The 19865-nt window shown below is 52.1% G+C and overlaps 1 protein-coding gene across 1 annotated transcript in view; it reads left to right on the forward strand.

The window, feature by feature from the left end:
* The window catches only part of CRISPLD2 (cysteine rich secretory protein LCCL domain containing 2), a 67524-nt gene that overhangs the window by 23838 nt on the left and 23821 nt on the right, over positions 1-19865 (forward strand). Inside the window, exons 4-11 of the mRNA XM_080643954.1 lie at positions 1388-1520; positions 1925-2040; positions 6706-6806; positions 12307-12441; positions 14260-14320; positions 17393-17459; positions 17920-18050; positions 19689-19732. Of these exons, the coding sequence (XP_080500080.1) occupies positions 1388-1520; positions 1925-2040; positions 6706-6806; positions 12307-12441; positions 14260-14320; positions 17393-17459; positions 17920-18050; positions 19689-19732 (788 nt within the window). The remainder of the gene's footprint in view (positions 1-1387; positions 1521-1924; positions 2041-6705; positions 6807-12306; positions 12442-14259; positions 14321-17392; positions 17460-17919; positions 18051-19688; positions 19733-19865) is intronic.

The raw sequence follows: 19865 nt of genomic DNA on the forward strand, positions 1-19865 counted from the left end.
TTCGACGCAGTTGTAACTGGGGCCAGGACAGCTTTTAATTCATTTTCCTCTTCTCATACAATACCAAACAATTTCCCTACTACATAGTTGTCATGGTTAGCATCTCGCAAGGCTGCCTCTGAGCTACCAAGTAGACAAGTCTCATTTAGCCATCCCGTTCTTGTCGCTTGCTTGTGTTGTGGTTGGCTCGTCTGAATTACTTTATTAAGACAACTCCGAGGAGTGGGGTGGGTGGGCCGAGGACACCAAGGTCTCCCCTTCTGGTAAATGCTACTAGCTTGCGTCCCCAAAGAGCTCCTCATTCGCAAGCCCCCCCGCGGCCCGCCTGGCTGGGCTCTGGAGACAGACGGGTAGCGCGTGTCCCTTCGCTCTGCCGCTCACTGGCTGTGTTCCTTCCCCGGCCGCTCCAGGAATGCAGGCCGTTCCCCAGCCGCGTCACTGACCACTGCCACTCGCTCTGGGCTCTGACAGTAATTGTTACAAGACCTCTAACTGCCCATCTCACCGCAGCGCTCTCAGAAACGGCCAGGCCCCGCGCCCCCTTTCTCTTTTATTGAAACCGCTTTGTTTACACTCACTGGCGACGGCGACCTGGGATTTGCATCCAGTTTATTTTCTTTCCTAAGAAAATAATCAGTGCCAGCCTGGCGGATGGGGCCCAGTGAGGGGCAGTGGCCACCAACGATGATGACCCCGGGCCCTCCTTGTTGCAGCCGAGGAGGCTCAGTAAGAAATCCTAAATAGGCAGTTTTCAAGAGGGTTTGTGCACTGACTGCAGAGCTCTGTATGCCACAGGCTCTGGCCCAAATGAGTTTCCGCCTTGCATTTGCGTCCCCGGGTTCCCCCAGGCAGCTGAGCAACAATGACCATCCATTGGCGGATGGTGGGGGCCATCTGCCTGGCCCCCGTAGCTAGCTCCTTCCCAGCTTCCAGACCCTCTCCGGCCACAGGGGGTGTCCCATCTGTGCCTCACCTGTTTAACTATTTACTCAATATTTTTTTCTACATTGACTTTAAATGTCTTAAATCAAGTTTTGTCTTAAGCAAAATATAGGGTTCATGGACTGCATATATTTTCCCAAATGTACATGAAAATACACATATAATTATGAACATTTAAAAAAAAAAGGCTCATTGGGGGCCAGGTAAACGTTTCCTGGACACTCAGGAGGCATGTGGGCCACCCGAGGGACACTCTGGGGATGCCCAGGTAAGCCCCTTGCTGATTTGGGTAATAGTATTTCTACCAGGTGCTGGGCAGGGTTGGGGACTATTGTCCCTGAAGGAGCCTCTCCTCCAGTCGACCCCTGGGTGGTGGTTGCCAGCTGCCGGCTCCATTGTTGGGTGTGTGGTGGCCGGAACATAACCAGCTGATCTGTCCCTGCAGGTATCGCTCTCCCGGGTTCCACGTGCAGTCCTGGTATGACGAGGTGAAGGACTACACCTACCCTTACCCCCACGAGTGCAACCCCTGGTGTCCAGAGAGGTGCTCGGGGGCCATGTGCACCCACTACACGCAGGTAACCCTGGAGGGGTGGCCTGGACTCAGCCCACTGTCCCCCGTCACTCACTAGGCCCTGCAGGGTTGTTGCCCAGTCGGAAAACCTCCACTGTCCTTGCCTTAACTTTCCCTTCAATTTGATGCGATTCAAAGTGTAACTGGTGGACTGATGGCTCACAAGTAGAACACTGAGACCAAGCTCTAGAAGCTTCCATGGCACTTTTACACGCTGGGCATTTCCTTGTGTGTGGTTTGTTTTTTAGTTTTTGGTTTTGTTTACTTTAGATCTTCAGTGGGTTGGGGGAAATCTGGCCCTTTATCCCTTCACCACAGACCCTCTAACCAGCACCCTGTGATCCAGGCCAGACGGTGTCGCCCTGGTGTGCCTTGCCCCTGAGTTCTGACGCAGGGCTGTCTTTTCAGATAGTGTGGGCCACCACCAACAGGGTCGGCTGCGCTGTGCACACCTGCCCGAGGATGAACGTCTGGGGAGACATTTGGGAAAATGCGGTCTACCTCGTCTGCAATTACTCTCCAAAGTAAGAGCAAGTTGGCATGCTTCTGTGGTGGGGATGCTGTCACCAGATGCAGAGGACCCAACTAAAACTGTCTTCAACAGTGACATCTCCTCATTATTTTACACTAGAGGCTCGATGCATGAATTCGTGCATCAGGGGAGGTGTCTAGCTGGCCTGCCCCAATTGGGGCCGAGTGGCCCAGGCCAGCCATGGGGAGGGGACGCGGGAAGTTGGTGGGCCAGCCCTGCCCCCAATCAGGGTGGGGGGCCAGTCAGGGGCAGGGCTGGCCAAGGGGAGGGGCCGCAGGCAGTTGGCCGGCTAGCCCCACCTCCTGAAAGAACTCCCGGTTGAGGGGACAATTTGCATATTAGCCTTTTATTATATAGGATAACAGGAGTCTAGAGCAGTGGTTCTCAACCTTTCTAATGCCGCAACCCTTTAATACAGTTCCTCATGTTGTGGTGACCCCCAACCATAAAATTATTTTCGTTGCTACTTCATAACTGTAATTTTGCTACTGTTATGAATCGTAACGTAAATATCTGTGTTTTCCAATGGTCTTAGGCTCTACAGCAGCGGTTCTCAACCTGTGGGTCACTAGCAGAGTCGCCCAAGACCGTCGGAAAACACAGATATTTACATTACGATTCATAACAGTAGCAAAATTACAGTTATGAAGTAGCAACGAAAATAATTTTATGGTTGGGGGTCACCACAACATGAGGAACTGTATTAAAGGGTTGCGGCATTAGGAAGGTTGAGAACCACTGGTCTAGAAGGTGGTGCATCTGGGTTAGCTTAATAGATCAGCAGTGTCAACCAGGGCTCAGGATCCTTTTGTCTCCTGGTTGTACTGTCCTCTCCTCATGGACCCCTGGCTGCAAAGCACTGGGCATCACATCTTCCCAAGCAGAAGGAAGGAGAATGGTAGAAAAGACCTCTATCCTTAGGCCTTTCTCACCCCTGGCCCACTTTCTCCCTATGTCATTGGCTAGCACTAGACCAATTGCAGACAATGGGGGGAATCAGATTGCTCTAATTGGCTTTGACCAATGGAATTGCTCCATTTGACTTCGTAAGCCTTCTCTGGGACTACCTGCACAAACCAGAAGGAGGAATAGCTGTCACCTGGGCAACCAGTGGGGTCTGCCACAGCAACATGAGTATTATTTTTTCTCGGAAAATATGCAGCAGATAGCACTCTATGACACAGGTATTCACGTTAGATGGAGTTTTTGCATCTTTCTATTTCCCCCTCTCAGAAGGGACCACATCCCCTTGATGTCACAGCCCCTCTTCTTCCTCACACAGCCCGATGTCGTTAATCCCTTGACTCATTTCACCTCCATTGCTCATCAGGCAAACATGTGCTCATTCTTGGGGAATTGCTTGCCCAGCTCACGGCCTGCGGTTTGCACGCTGGCGGCCATCCTAGTACCATGCCCTGCACATTGTGGGCCTCGAGGTGTATTTGCTCAGTGACTGAATGAAATGGCAATGACTTCATTTATTTGGTTTGGGTCCAGAGTGGCCATGGGTGCGATGAAGGGGGAATTGCTGATGTTGGGAGGAAAAGAGAACTCTTCATCAACCATCTGGCACGCCTGTGGTGGCCATGTCTCAGCATCCCACAGGGATAAGGGGGATTATGTCATTGATGGGGAGGGACGCAGCCCATGGAAGAGCAATAAACTGGTCCACGGTGGTGGAGTTCCTGGCAGAGTGGCAGGTGGGGAAGGAGGAATAATTTGATTTGACTCTTTATATAAGGAATACACTAGAAGACCGGACCAAAAATCCAACCCTTCTCTTCTTTAGCTCCCACTCCTTTTTTTGAAAAAGGAATAATCCATGAGGGTAAAATACACTAATCTTTTTTTAAAAAAACATATTCTATTAATTTCAGAGCGGAAAGGAGAGGGAGAGAGAGATAGAAACATCAATGATGAGAGAGAATCATTGATCAGCTGCTTCCTCCACGCCCCACACTGCAGATCGAATCCACAACCCAGGCATGTGCCCTGACCAGGAATCAAACCATGACCTCCTGGTTCATAGGTCAGTGCTCAACCACTGAGCCACGCTGGCCGGGCTTAAAGACACTAATCTTAAGTAGGCAACTGGATAAATTTTCGCACCTACATACATGTATTTGTCTGCTCGGGCACCCAGAAACTGGGCGCTTAAATAATAAGCATTTATTCCTCATGGTTCTAGAGGCAGGAAGTCCCAGCTCAAGGTTCAGCAGGGCCAGTTTCTAGTGAGGACTCTTCCTGGCTTGTAAATGGCTTTTCCTTGTGTCCTCATGTGATATTTCCTGATGCACACACTGAGAAACAGAGTGGGGGAGAGAGAGAGAGAGAGAGAGAGAGAGAGAGAGAGAGAGAGAGAGAGAGAGAGAGAGAGAGAGAACTTGTTGGTGTCTTTTATAAAGATACCAGTCCCATCCAGGACCCCACCCTTATGACCACATTTAACCTTTATTACATCCTTAGAAGTCCCATCTCCACTTAGAGCTGCAAGGGGAGTTAGGGTCTCAGCTTATGAATTTGTGGGCACACACAACGCAGTTCATACCCACGTAGCTACCACCAGGTCACAACAGAGAATGTTTCCAGCACCCCAGGATGCCCCCCAACCTGAGTGGCCCCATTCTGACCTCTCTTTCCATCTGCCAGTCTGTCTCATATGCATGGACCTGACAGATAAGCCCTCACGCACCCACCATCCTCCTCCCAGCACCACTTCTGTGAGATGTGTCTGTGGTATCATGTGTTCAATGGGCCATTCTCTGATTGCTGTGTGGTATTCCATGGCTTCTCCTTCAGCGGGCAGAGCCCCTGGCCTTGCAGCGGGCAGAGGCTGAGAGGGTGGGCCCAGGGGTAGTGTCTGGGCTCAGATCCTTTTGGGCAGGGGTGGGTGTGAAGGGTCTTGCACCTTCACGACCTTGTGCATTGGAGTGGACACTTACTTTACGGGGCTGTTGGAAGACTAAAGCGGTTGGTTGTCCAGGGACAGGGCGTTGGTGCAGAGCCTGGCACCCAGCCAGCCTCCTTACACGCTCGCCTGAGCATTGTCCCTCCTGGACATCAGAGGTGTGGCTCGTCTTTGAGGAAATCCAGAACCCTTGATGGACTGGCGTCTCAGCTGGGGAAGGGATGAGCCACTTGGGGGTCCAGATAGTCTGAAGAAACTTACTGAGTCTAACCCAGCAACAGGACAGGCTCTAGGGCCCTCTCGGTCTGCCTGGCAGTGGGCTGTTCGGGAGAGTCCTTCCAAAGGCCTCCGTGAGTCCCTAGCCAGCCTTGCTGTCCCAGCAGAGGTGGCCAGCTGAGTGGGGTCTGAGCGTGGTGAGAACACTACCATTCGCCACCCGGGGTGTGTGGGGGTTGAAGCGATGAGTGTGTTATAACGGGCCCCCGCCCTCCGTCCCCAGCCTGATGCCCACACGGCCCTGGGTGATGCCATCCGCTATTTTGAGCTGCCAGAGGTTAAACAGAGAGCGTGTTTTTGCAGTTTGTCTTCCGGCCAACACCCGCAGGGCCCTCCCTGGCTTCCCTGGAAAGCTGTCAGAAACATCACCTGGACACGCTTGTTGGCTTAGGAAGCGCTCAGAGCGTGTGGCCTTCACCCTGAGCCGGGCCTGGGTCTGAGGTGTCCATACAGTCACTCACCTGTCGCCCCCCCATTACAGAGCAGACGGGCTCAGGGCTGGGGAAAGTGGGGGTCAGCCAGCTGGCAGGGCTGGGGTCCAACCTAGGGCATCTGCTCTTCACCACTCAGCTGGAGGAGGCGGGGGCCCAGCCTGGCCTAGCAGCAGGCCCGAATCCCTTTCCTGGGAGAAGGAATGGATGACTGGGCGACCACTTAGGAAGTTTCTAGAATAAATCACAGAGACTGGTCCCCGGTCAGTCACAGCTCCAATTTGTGTTGCCTGAAGACTTAGATGCTATGAGAAGGATTTGGGAATTCCGCTCACCACCTGCTACCTGGGCCCCGGAGAAATCTCACTGAGTGGCCTCCAGACTGTGATGTTCCTCCTGCCCCAGGAAGTTCAGAGGGAGATGGACGGTGCCTGGCTGCTCAGAGGGACCTTAGTCTCAGCCCTGAGAGCCGAGTGTGGTCAGAGGCTCTGAGCCCCACAGCCTGGGTTCCCATCTCGCTGTGTGACCTCAGCCAAGTCGCTGAGCCCCTCTGAGCCTCAGTTCCTTCCTGTGCCAAAGGACTGAATTCCAGCATGTCCTCCTGGGGTGCTGGAAGGATGGGGTGACCTGGGTTGGGTGTGTGGTCCAAACACCAGGTACTCCATGAACACACTGACGTTTACTCATTTGAAAATGTTTGCAAAGAGGGATCCTGGCAGCTTTCCAGGACAAAGGCGCTGGGGCTGGGTAGGGGTGGACAGTGTTCAGAGTTGAGTGAGGGGAGCACCAGCCGTACATGTGGGGCCAGTGGGTGTTGGCACACACACTAAGGGCAGGGAGGGACCATGTAGCTCTCAGCTGGGGTTCTTCTAGAATTCTTTAGACTCTGCGCTCAGAGGGGCCCCGGCAGCTCCTCTTTCCCATTACATGGCAACCACCATCCTCCTCCCACACTGTGTTCAGCCCCGAGTGGGGCCAGGAAAGGGGTGACCTGGGCCCTCGAGTGGCAGCCCCTCCTGACAGTGTTTCTGTCTGTCCTCAGGGGGAACTGGATTGGAGAGGCCCCGTACAAAACCGGCCGGCCCTGCTCCGAGTGCCCGCCCAGCTACGGAGGCGGCTGCAAGAACAACTTGTGTTACCGAGGTAGGAAATGACCTCAAAACCATGAGTCACAGAACAGCTCATGCAAAGCACAGACCCCGCGACGTGAACAATGGAGCCCAAGGTGCCCCCTCCCCAGCCCTGTTGCAGCCGCCCTCAGCACCCCCTCCTCCCCCCTTCCTTCCCTCCTCGTGCACAAGAAGACTCGGGGTTCAGTCCCCCGGTTCCCTGGGACCCACGGTTGCCCTGGATGTCCCCCCCATGAGCATCCCATGGCCAGATTCCAAGCTGGACTTTGAACTCAGCATCCCCTCAGACAGGTCCCTGTCCTTGTTTGTTGGTGCTTATAGTTCAATATGAAACAGACAACAAACAAGGAATTAAAAGCAAACAGCTAGACTGTGATGTTCCCGAGAGCTCCAGGCTAGGCAGGGCTGTGCCTCCAGGGTGTCCTTCCCGTCCTTGTCCCACACCTATTGCCAGCCCCCCCCCCCCCCCCCCCGCCCGCCCGCAACTTTCCTACCTTGTTCATCCTTCGTGGGACTTGTCATAGACATTTACGTTTCCCTCCCAGGCAAACTGGGCTCTCCAAGGCTGTGGGGTTTCCAGCCCCTCCCCCACTTGTTTGTGGTCTCCACTCAGAATGTTTCCACTCACTCTGCTACTGCAAACAACGCACATTTTTCGTGCCTAAAGCGTTGCTCACAATTTGGAATATTTCCTCAGGCTCCGTCCCAGGAGAGGCATAGCTGGGCCAAAGGGCCTCCCCGTGTTTTTACGGTTAAGATGAGTTTTTTCATGTGGCTCAGAGGGGCTTGGCAGGGGGGCTGGGCACGCAGGCGAGAGCCACCCTCTGTGCCAGGCCCTCCCTGACGGAGGGGTCGTGGGGTCAGTTCTGTGGGCTCTGGGGTGAACACACTAGTGGCTAGTGGGGGGACACAGACCCTCTCAGGGGCCCAGGCGCTCTGTTGTCCTGACAGCTGTTCACCACTGATTCTGCCCATTGGGGGTGGAGGAGGGGACAGGAGAAGCAACAAACCAGGCTTGAGGCTGGCGCTCCAACCAGGCGCTCACTCTACCCATCAGCAAATGGCTTTGATAACACCATCTCCCATAATACATCTCAGGCACAAATGAGAATTCGTGCATTTGGTATAAATGTATTGAGCACCTGTTGTGTGCCAGGATGCTGCTGGGTGATATCAGTGGGGATCACTATGGCGACCAGACAGTCATGGCCCATCCCTCATGAAACTGAGGCCCAGCGGGGTCATGGCCACAGGGAGTGATTCTCATCTTCCAGGGGAAGTAACTGTTTGCCGGGAGCTTCTAGCAGGAACATTGCTGTTGTCTAAGGGGGTCAGGGAGGGCTTCCCCCAGCAGGTACCCTTAAGGAAGAAGATGTAGCCTAGCAGTGAGAGAAGTGAAAGGCGTTTCCGGCAGGGGGAACAGCATGTGCAAAGGCCTAGAGGCATGAGGCAGCATGGTCTTGAGCTTACTCTTGTGTACGCTGTAAGTTGGTGGTCTAGTTTCACTTTTTTTGCACGTATCTGTCCAGTTTTCCCAACACCATTTATTGAAGAGACTATCTTTATCTCATTGTATGTTCTTGCCTCCTTTGTCAAATATTAATTGACTATAAAGGTGTGGGTTTATTTCTGGGCTCTCTATCCTGTTCCATTGATCTACCCGTAAGCGTTTGTTAGATGGAATTTCTCCCTCTTCCCCTGTCCTCTCAGGCCACCCTCTTCTCTGTCTCCATGCGCCCGTCTTTGGTGAACTGTTCCCTGATACGCCCCCTCTGATCCCTGGATTTGTGAGCCAAGCATGGGTTTTAGAGGCTGGCACACCTGCTCCGAGAATGTCAACCCCGCCACATTCCAGTGGTGGGATCCTGGGCAGGTGGTCTCTCTGAGCCTCAGTCTTTCTGTCTGAAAAGAGGGTTATGGTGTCAACCCCTGGGGACCTGGAGGACTAGGAGAAGAAGGCTGAGGTCAACAGTCAGGCATGTCAGGTCCCATCTCCATGGTCCTATTCAGGCAGGCCCTGTGACTGTGCTTATAGTTTGATATAAAACAAACAAACAAGGAATTAAAAACAAACAGCTAGACTGTGATGCTGGTTTACGCACCAAATGAAGCCTCTAGCATCCAGTCACCCAGAAGGGTTGAGTGTCCATCAGATTTGGGGACTGTAAGGAAGGATGCCCATTGGGGTTCCTCCTGAGTCCCGCACTGTGAGGGGCTCGGTGTGTGCGTGGCCCAGAGCCGTCTGGATTCAGGTGGAGCACGGTCGTGTTTACCTTCGCAGGCTGTGTGGACTCAGGCGTACCACGTACCTTCTTGGAGCCTCTGTTTTCCCATCTGTAACAGTGACCGTACAGTCCTGTTAAAGTTCAGCCAAAGCAAAGCAGAGAGTTGCTATTTGCATTTGCTGAGTGGCCTTCTCAAAGATGAACTGATGCACATCTCTGTGGGGGGACCTCTTTGTACCTTTACAGCATGCGCCCCGCCCCCCTCGGATGCCTGTGGACTAGAGTTGGAAACCCCTGCCTCCTGTTCTCCCACAATTAAAGCAATGAGAAGGATGTGAGTTGCTAGCGCAACAACCTGCACATAGTCAGTGCTTTATAAACACAGATGGTAGCTCCTTGAAGAAGTGGGAGGTACGACTGTACTTATACCTGCACGGTGACCTTCATCCCCTGGTGAGGCATATCGGTCCTCTCCCAGCCTGGGGGTCTCATCCATCTGTGGAACCTGACAGATGCCTCTTCCTCTTTAGAAACACAGCTCTGGTGTCACACCTCCTCCAGGGAGCCTTCCCTGACTACACAGACTGGCAGTGCACCTGCCTTCCTGCTCTTACTGCAGCCAGACTCTCCCTGAACCTTGACCACCTGTTACGACTGCTGGTTCACTCCAGTGCCTCCAGGGGCACGGAGCGGGTGTGTTCTTCACATCATCTCAGTTCAATACCCGCATCCCCAAGAGAGCCAACTTCCAAGAACAAATGCAGACAAAGCTACCTCAGATGCTGGTTTACCCACCCAATGAAGCCTCTGTACTTGTTTCTTTATTTTTGGTGGAAAATAGCCAGCTTCACTCGGCAGGTGTGCCAGTTTTCCTAGCTTACCACGCAGCAAGTCTCCTGTAAAGTGACTGACCTGCATAAGCTACTTACTGAGCGTGCACGGCAGGGCCTGGCCTCTAATGGAGATGGAGCAGGGATAAGGACAGACCTTAAGAGAGGTTTGTTCCCGCTAGCCTTGCCAGGTGTGGTGATAAAGGCCGTGGGCTTCAGGGAAAGGCAGTTTGACTCTCAGCTCTGTGAGCTTGGGCAGGTCCCTTAGCCTCTCTGAGCCTCGGTTTCTCTGTCTGTGAAATGAGGCTCAGCACGTCTGTCAAGGCAGTGAGAGGATGATGTGAGGACACACTGGAAAAGGTCCGCGCTCAGGAAACATTAGCTGTGAGCTCTGTTATCACTTATAGACTGCGGTGGGAATCTCCAGAATGATGTAAGCAATGCTATGTGCCCCGAGACCCCAGGCCCGGGGATGGACAGTGCGCACAGTAACCTGGCCGTGAACTCGGGCGTGGAATTTCCCCAGGCCTGCGCGGGTCCACACAGGGGATCTTAATTAGGATGTGCTCAAATAGAGCCGGTCTTCTGGGCAAGCATTCCACTTTTCATGTGTGTGTCTGAGGGCGAGGACTGTCTGCCCATTTTCTTAAATAGTGAGCCCTCAAATGCTTTAGACTGCCTTACCAAACTATATTCGGCTGAATAAAGCCACGATTATGTGGTATAAAAACCCTAAAGGCCAGTGGAAGAAAACCCGGTTATTCCAGAGACAGCTCTGGCTTTCAGTGAAGCGCAAACCTGAGTAGCTACATTGACGGGAAGGCAGACCAGAGACGGTTAATTGTGCCAAATGGCGTTGCAAACCGGGTGTCTTCATAAAGATTTCAACTAATAGCTCTTGGCTACAAATGATACTTTCAGAATTCCCTTCCTAAATGTTTTTAAATTTCACTGGGAATATATTTTTTTCAAAGGAATCCAAAGACAGAATCCTTTGGGGGTTTTTAAATTATCTTTCATTCAGCAAATTTTGTTGAGCAACTACTCTGTGCTGGGAGCTGGGTATCCAGAGGGCTGTGAAACAGGCTAGCTGTAGGCCTCAGGGAGCTCACAGTGGGTAGGAAAGCAGGTGGTAGTGAAATCACAGCTGTGAGCTAGCTGCCCCGAGCAGCTCTGGATGTTCCCCGAGGGAACGGACATGGGGGTCAAAATCACACTTCACCTCCCAGCTTAAATCCTGTCCATTCTCTCGGGACAAGGTTCGCCTGGGGTGTAGGTGGAACAAAAGGAAATTGGCAATGAAACAGAAGCAAAGAATTCCAGCCTCGAAAAGCATGGGAGAACCACTCATCTGCCCTTCCTTCGATGTTTGTCTTGTATAGACACAAAACACGGTCTGCCCTTTGGAGAAGAGAGGCCATTGCCCTTAAAGAGAAGTGGTGACAAGGCTGAGGGATTGATGGGACTTGGATATTATTAATCCAGTGACACAAAGAGGTCTATGAGGGTGCTTCATTCCTCCTCCTTGAAGTCCTTCTTACCCAAACACATTTCTGTCGATTCTTTCATTGAGGGAGAGAAGGAGGCAAGCCTGGTCCACAGACATCCGGGGGGGACAGGCGCGCATGCTGTAAAGGTGCCAAGGTCCCCCAGCAGAGATGTGCAGCAGTTGATCTTTGAGAAGGCCATTCAGGCAAATGCAAACAACAAGTCCCTGCTTGCTTTGGCTGAAATGTACAGTTTGGTATCCTGATTAAACTGATGTTTATAAGAAATGCAATCTGTTCAGTTAATCAAAATGTCTTAAAATATGGTTGTCATGATCATTGTGGAGAAATAATAATGTTTGGGTGGGAAAAGATTGGGACCCAATGAACTCACTTTTTAAAAAAAAACAAGAGTCCGTCTCTCTGGCTCATTCTACATGATGGGTCCAATGTCAGGGGGTGACAACGCGTCAGTGCAGGAAAGGAGTTGAGTTCGGTTAAGTGATCTTGGCTCACAGGGACAAAGAAGGAGCAGGATGTGCTGGAGATGAGGGGCAGTGGGCCCAAGGCCTTTGACATGAGTCTTCCTGCACCTTAATGGGTGTATAAACGAGGAAGGCCCCTCTCCCCCTGAAAACTTAGGGGAGGCAGCTATGGTTTGGGGTCAGAGGATGTACTTCCTTGGGCAAATGATGGTGCAGGAGGAGGCAGGACAAGAAACCATGATGATAATCCAGGTGTGGAGCTGGGCCTGGGGCCAGAGCAGACACAGTGAGCAGGGCCTGTCCATCTCCCTTGCTGGTAGAATTCCACCTGGCCAGGTCTGTTCCGAAATGTAACTTTCTCTTTGCCACTGAAATGATTCTTTGTCAAACTAAACCTCAAATAAGTTTAGGTTCCAAGTGTTTTTTTGCAAAGTGCATTTTTGTTGAATCTCAGCATTTTTTTTCCCCTCCATCTTTGCTATGAAGAAGGGACTTACGTCCAAAAACCTGAAACAGACGAGATGAACGAGGTGGAGACAGCTCCCGTGACTGAAGGGAAACACGACTGGGTTCAGCCGAGGGTGATCAGACCCAAGAAAACGTCCACCGTGAGCTACATGAGTGAGTCGGGCTCCCTCTCTGCCCTCGGTGACCCCTCGAGCCCCCTCGGAAAGGGGGCCATTTTCTTCAGGGTGGGTGGGGGAAGGGAGCTGGTGGGTTGAGAGGGCTCCAAGTCCACAAACAGCAGGAGCAGGGTGGCCTGCAGCTTGCAAAAGTATAACTCTAAGGTGTTCCTAAAAATGGTATTTTTAAGCCACTTATAGGAGCTGTGCTTGAGTGGCAGTTCCGCTCAGGCAGCTGTTTTAAGGTGAGACCTTATCCTTTCGAAGGGGACCCGGGCTGAAACGGTTCTGCCTGGAAGCGCCGGGCTCCCTAAGGGAGAGCGCAGAGCATGCAAGGTGGAGGCTGGCGCCTGTGAGCCCAGTCCTTCTTCTCCACATACCAGCTCGGGGACTTGGATATCATTTGACTCTCTGAGACTCAGCTTGCTCATCCATAAAATGGGGCCATAATACGAGGTGCTATGAGGACGGTTTGCAGTACTGTGGGCCCTGGTGTCAGCGGGGGTCTCCCTGTACTTGAGATCATCAAGTTGCCTCAGACAGCCCCTTGGGCGGGAATTAGATATTTCCCCCAGACTTCTGGAAGTCCCAGAACGCTCCCACGCTCACCTCTGTCGCCCTTTCCCCTCCCCCGGCTCCCAGCACACCTCCCCTCACAGGGCTCTCCGCCTTCCTTGGCTCTCTGCCCGGCTAGAGCTCAGTGCTCTGGTTCCCCTGACACTGCCGTTGGGCGCCTTTATGGAGGCCGGGCCCTGGAGGGACTTCCTTACAGACATAGCAATAGGCGTGGCAGTCTGCTGGTGGCCTGGTTCTCTCTGATTCTCCCCTAGATCATAAAGAGCGTACATTGGACTCACCCTGCGTAGGGCCCACCTTGTGCCCATCTTGCTCAGAAACCATCCCCACTTTTTCAACTACTCTCTCCCCCGCCCCCGACAGTCACTCTCCAGTGATCGGCAAACTGCGGCTCGCGAGCCACATGCGGCTCTTTGGCCCCTTGAGTGTGGCTCTTCCACAAAATACCACGTGCAGGCGTGCACATACAGTGCGACTGAAACTTCGTGGTCCATGCGCAGAAGTCCGTTTTCGGCTCCCAAAAGAAATTTCAGTCGTTGTACTGCTGATATTTGGCTCTGTTCACTAATGAGTTTGCCGACCACTGCTCTATCCTCTTGGGCTTCAAGTGCCTTTTCCTGGACGTGTTGCCTGTTTAGCCATCCTTAGCTTCTTTGACGAGGAAATAGGCTGACCCTCTTTTCTGTTCAGCGGTTTGAAACGGTTCCATTGGTTCTTTTAATGATGCAAAACCATAATATGTCTTTTTGTCCAACTCTCACTCTACTCCGAGCTTTCTATATGTCCCTATAAAATAAACAAAAAGGAAAGCTTGGCAAAGGCTGTGGGGGAGACAGCCCAGGTGGGAATGCCTGGTCTCCCCTTCCAGGCTGAATAAGGCTTATTCTCCAGAGCCCGAGGGTCCACCGGGCACTTAGTGTGTGCCAGGCTCCCTCCACGGTCACAGGTACGTTCTCATGATGCCACCGACATAGTACCCACTGCACTTTCACCCGTTATTCACACGCGGAAATGGAGCCTCAGAGAGGGGAAGTAACATGGCCAAGGTCACACGGCTACTCGAAAGCGGCGGACCTGGGATTCGAACCTCACCCCTGAAGCCAGCAGCCATTGGGCAATGCTCCTGCTCTGGAACGGCCTGGATTCCAGAAAGCTCCTCAGAGTGGGGGGTGGGGTCTTCTAACTCAGTCTCATCCTCTTGATTCCTGCAGTGATGACTGTTTCTGCATTTCTCTCCTAGCCCAAGTTGTCAGGTGCGACACCAAGATGAAGGACAAGTGCAAAGGATCCACGTGCAACAGGTGAGGCCTGGGCGGGATCCCTCTCTCACCGTCCCCTGCAGCCCCTCCAAGTGCCTGCTGCGGGCTACGGGTCACATCATGATCAGCCAGTGGGTGGCCACCCAACCAAGCTGGGTAGAAATGCACAAAAAATGGTATTCTCTACTCTCAGCAACAACGGTGTGCTCCCAGGGTTGAGTGGGGAGGTAACGCAGCCTGCTTTGTGTCATAAATTCAGTTCCCTCTGAATGCCAACCTTTATTAAGATAGGAGTGTGGCACAGAAAGATGACCCGTTTCTGTCAGCGTTCCTCAGCCTTGGCACTACTGACGTTTAGGGCCAGATACTGCTCCGTGGTGGGGGCCCTGTGCTGTGTAGGAGGCTGGACAGCACCCTGGCCTCCGCCCACTAGATGCAGGAGCACCGCTCTAGTTGTGATCCCCAAAAATGTCTCCAGAAATTGCCAACATCCCCCGAGGACAAGATACCCCTAATTGATAACCTTGGACCTAGACGGTTGACCCAAGCTCTGAGTCTCCTCCCGCCTGGACATACATCCCAGTTGTGTTTCATCCCTAGTCGGGAGGACGTGTTCAAAGTACAGATGCTCGGCCTTATTGTCTCAAAAGGAATTTGCAAGCTGCGGAAATGCCAGACTTGTACGTGGCTGATGTGCTACAGACATGACAGTCTTGACCAACGTTTTTGTGTATCGGGGGACTCCATCACACCTCTCTGTGTGAGGGGAGTCACACGGTGGCCCAGAGTTCTGTGCACGGAGGATCACGGCTGGGGTGGTGTTAGGATGTGCGGGCTGGCAGCTCCTTGGCCATCCATGGGTCCCGCAGGATCCCGCTGCGGAATCTGAGTAGGCTGCTTCCTGAGAGGCCCCTCTAGAGGAAGAGCTGCCAGTGTGGCCCCGGGTAGTGGAATGAACTCATCTGGCTGGTGGAGTCATCGAGTACCATCCACTCGGATGTTGAAAGATGTCTTCCAAGAAGAAGGAGTTTGGTTTTGGCAGTGCCGCTGGGCTGCACTTTCTGGCAGCGAACGGCCAACAGGTGCAGCGGCCTCACGCAGAGCCTCAGGTTCACGGTGGGAAAACCACGCCCTTGGTAGAGGGGTCCTTACTCGGCTTCCTATGGACGCTGGCACTCATTCATCTAAAGCCGAATCACGTCATGTAACACGCATGCTGAGAAGGGAAGGCCGCGGGTCCTGTTTGATAGCACAGGGACTGGGGCTTGGGTGCGCTAGAGCGCTTGGCTCCGCCCTTGGCAGGCGTGTCAGGAAATGGGCTTTGAGCAACCCAGGATGAGGCCGTTCCGGAGGCTCAGGCCTCGTCCCTGGAGCAGCGGGTAGCAGGCCAAGCAAGTACTGCAGAAGCCAACCGTCCACGGGTTGGTGAGACGAGCAAGATGTGGCAATGGTGGTGGCGCAACCGTCCCCTGCAGTGCCGGGGGCATTTGCACATCTCCGTGTGTGCTGGGCCAATCAGAGAAAGCACGCAGCGTCTGCGAGGGCTATCCACACCGCATACTCATGGCTCTAGGATGTTAGGAGCGCTCTTGGTGGTTCCATTGTGACGATGGGACTTTCTGTCCCGCAAGCTCATGTTGACAGCATCACGCCCACATGCTCAATGGGGGAAAATGACAAGGTTTAAAAAATATCCCTTGTGAGGTAGCATCGGAAGAGTCCCAGATGGGAGCCTCCCCAGGCAGGGAGCAGGCAAGGTCCGTCCACACCACGACTCTCCGAGACCTCCAGACCAGAAGCATAGCTCACCCTCCCTGCGCACAGTGTCCCCGTGTCCCTGTGTCTGGCCGAGAAGCCATCCCGCCATCTGGCACATCCTGTCTCTGGACGTGGTGCTTTTATAACAATAGCAGTTACTGGGCTTATTTTCTGACTTTAAAAGGTGTTCTTGTTCATGGTGAGTAACTCAGGAGAACTACCACAATAACCAAGTATAAAGGAAAAAAAGTGTCCAGATCTCCCAGGGTCGGCAGCAATTTGGCGTAGTCCCAGCCTTCTCCCAGGCACCGACTCGCTCACGCCGCTTAGGTGAGCTCGTGTGTTATTGTACTCACAGGAGTTTCCAAAGTCAGTACATTCTCCTAGGCAGCGGTTCTCAACCTTTCTAATGCCGTGATCTTTGAATATAGTTCCTCATGTTGTGGTGACCCCAACCATAAAATTATTATGTCACCACAACACGAGGAACTGTATTCAAGGGTCACGGCATTAGAAAGGTTGAGAACCACTGTGACCTAGGGGCTCCGACTTACACACAAATATTCGGCCGCTCCTTTGACATCTGCTGGCTTATTTCCAGCTTTCCGCAGTTGTAAACAGTGGGGATAACACACGGGTCTGACTCTCTGACTTTTCCCTTGGGATATACACTAAAAGGGAAATTCAGGAATCGCCAGAATTATTTATACTTTTTCATGGACATGAACACGATCACTGAGTTTTATTCTAGGAAAAAACCCTTGCAATTTAACACCTGGAAATAGCACTTTCTTTCCATGTGCACCCCTCTGATGACTGATGTTTGGGGATTTTTTTATTTTTGACTTTTTTAGTGTTTGGGTGCCACTTGTCTTTCTTCTGTGAATTGTCCGTCTAGTCCAGGGGTGGGCAAACTTTTTGACTCGAGGGCCACAATGGGTTCTTACACTGGACCGGAGGGCCGGAACAAAAGCATGGATGGAGTGTTTGTGTGAACTAATATAAATTCAAAGTAAAGGAGCGGAGGGGAGAGCAAGAGAACCGGATAGAACAGCCGGATCCGGCCCGCGGGCCGTAGTTTGCCCACGGCTGGTCTAGTCACATCTCTGCCTTAAACACAAATGTTAATTAAACACCTGAAAGCAGTCGTTAAGAAGGTCAAACTGAACCTGTAATTGTGTTCACGTGACTACAAACTTCGGCTTGGGTGACCTGGGACTTGCCAGAAAACAATGGATTCTATATCACCGAGGCTTTTCTGCGTGTGACGATAGAGCTGCTGAAGAAAACAAGGATAATTGCACGGTGATGCGGAGTCGTGTTCACCTGTGGAAATCATATGCTTTCTCCCATCAGGTACCAGTGCCCAGCAGGCTGCCTGAGCAACAAGGCGAAGGTCTTCGGAACTCTCTTTTATGAAAGTGTAAGTGGGGCCCGTGTTTCTTTAAATGGCTCTGTCGTGTGTTTTTAAAGGAGGTTGGTGGTTTTCAGGGGACAGGTGTTCCCTTCCCCGCCTTCGTCCGACCTCTGATTGCCGTGATGATCTGTGAGTGTGTGTGAGCTCACAAACTGGTGAACCGCTTTGGGGCACTGGGCCAGCCCTCGTGAAGCCCCGTCTCCGTGTAGACGGGGCGTTACCATGCGCCACTGCGTGGAGAGAAAGGGCTGTCTGTCGCTGTTCTTACTGTGGAAAGCCCCTCATATGGGTTTTTAAAGATAAGCAGCCCCAGGGACAGAGACGCAAGTGTTCTGGAGAGAGGCAGGAGTCGGAGGTGGGGTGAGCTTTGGCCCGACGTTTTGGCTTCTTGTGGGTTGAAGACAAACATCTTGGGGATGGCTGACCAGGACCACTTCCGGTGCACTCACGGTCTTCCCCTCCCCAGTCTTCCAGCATATGCCGGGCTGCCATTCACTACGGGATCCTGGACAACAAGGGAGGCCTGGTGGACATCACCAGGAACGGGCGGGTCCCCTTTTTCGTCAAGTCTGAGAGGAATGGCATGGAGTCTTTGAGGTAACTATTCTGTGAGCAGGGTTCCTTACAACGCTTTCTGGTTATCAAAGTATTGTTGACACGTTGAAAGTACTGAACAAACAGAGATGAGCTTAATCCACGACTTAGAACTTGCCCCTTAGGCAGCTCAGCATATTTTATTCCAGTGCTGTGTGCCCTCCCTCACTCTCTCTCCCTCTCTCATTCTGCTTTGCCTGTCTTCCTTGTCCCCAATAACTGTTCAGACACTTTATCACTAAATAAAGTGTCTGCGTTTATAGGCTAATTCTGGAATAGTCCTTTTTCTTCCTAAGAATGAGGCTTTTCATTTTTTAAACATACTTAGTTTTTTTTTCAAGATAATGTTTTTCACATAAGGTATGTGGCTGGCTGATGGGCCAGACAGTCCTTGGCTATTCTGACTTTTCGGGGCTCGGGGAGGAGGCCATGTGTTGACCTCTTTATGGAACAAGAGGCTAGTGACCTGGGACCGTAGAGCCCAATAGAGGTCATGGGGTCAAACAGACTTGGCTCTGCTTCTTCCCTGTGCAGACCTAGGGCGGTTTCTTCATCTCTTCTGGTGGCTGCACCCTCATTTGTAAATGAGGACGGTGGTGGGACCCGGGGCTGACACCACTAATCCATGATGGCGGGGCCTAGCCCGGCGTCTGTGACAAGGAAGCACTGAGCAAATGCTCCGTGATTGTTCCGAGGCAGCATGTCCCATGCAAATTGTGAGGCCACTTGGAGCATTTCAAAAATGACAGGCGTCACTCCCCCTGTCAAAGGTCCGGCTCTTCAAGGGGTGTCTGAGTACCCCTTCTCCATCTTAGCTAAGGACCTAGGGTTATGTAAACAAAAAAAGAGCCAGGAATTGTAAGCCAAAGCCAAGGAGGTGCTCACAGAGATGCCAGTTAGGCGACCTCATGAGGAGGCTCAGTGCAGGCTGTGGGCGTGGCCAGGTTCAGATCCTGCATTGCCTGGGATGCTTGTCCGAGAGCCATCTCTAGTCCCGTTCAATGCCCAGCTTTGCACCTAGAATGGGCTCTTCACATTTTAGAATTCAGGGAATGTGCGAACATCAACATAAAGCAAATTACAGCTTTATTTTTACTAACTTCTCATTGCAATGTAGCATTTCCTTTCATTATGAATGTTGGCCCCAAACCAGACTAGGTTAGCAGGACGGGCGACTCTCCCACTGATGGAAATGGGCTTGCTATAGACATCTCGAAAGAGTCTCTGCGTCCTTACGCTGAAATGACAGTAGTTTGAGGACCCACCTATAAACTGGTCTTAATGCATTCATAACAACGTGTGCCTATTACTCTAATGCTAATTCGTTTTAATAGTTTGATAATGATATTAATAAGAACTGATTTTCCTTTAGTCTTTTCAGTTTATCATATGCATTTTAAAACTGTCACTCTGCGAAGGGGCGCATGGGCTCCTTCGGGCTGCCAGAGGGGTCCTTGCCCCAAAGAAGGTAATGAGCTGTGCCCAGAAAGTTCATTCTAGATCCTGCACTAGGTGTTCTAGGGCCTTCAGGCTGGTGGGCAATAAGCAGGGAAATGAAACATTGAAGCTGTAAATAAAATAAACGCGGGAGCAAGTGTACAAGCCATTCTGTTTGCATTTACCGAATGTTTCCTTTTATAGCAAATACAAGGCGTCCAGCTCATTCACGGTGTCAAAAGTGAAAGGTAAGCTGGTGGCCTTTTTCTATGTGACCATAATACATGGGTTATGTTGGGTTTCCCTAGAATGGCCATTCCCCGTAGTTGTTGATTGAATGTCTATCATGCCTGCTATTAATGCTGTTCTCAGGAACTGGTT

Source organism: Plecotus auritus (genome assembly GCF_963455305.1).
Source record: "Plecotus auritus genome assembly, chromosome: 10".
Taxonomy (NCBI): Eukaryota; Metazoa; Chordata; class Mammalia; order Chiroptera; family Vespertilionidae; genus Plecotus; species Plecotus auritus.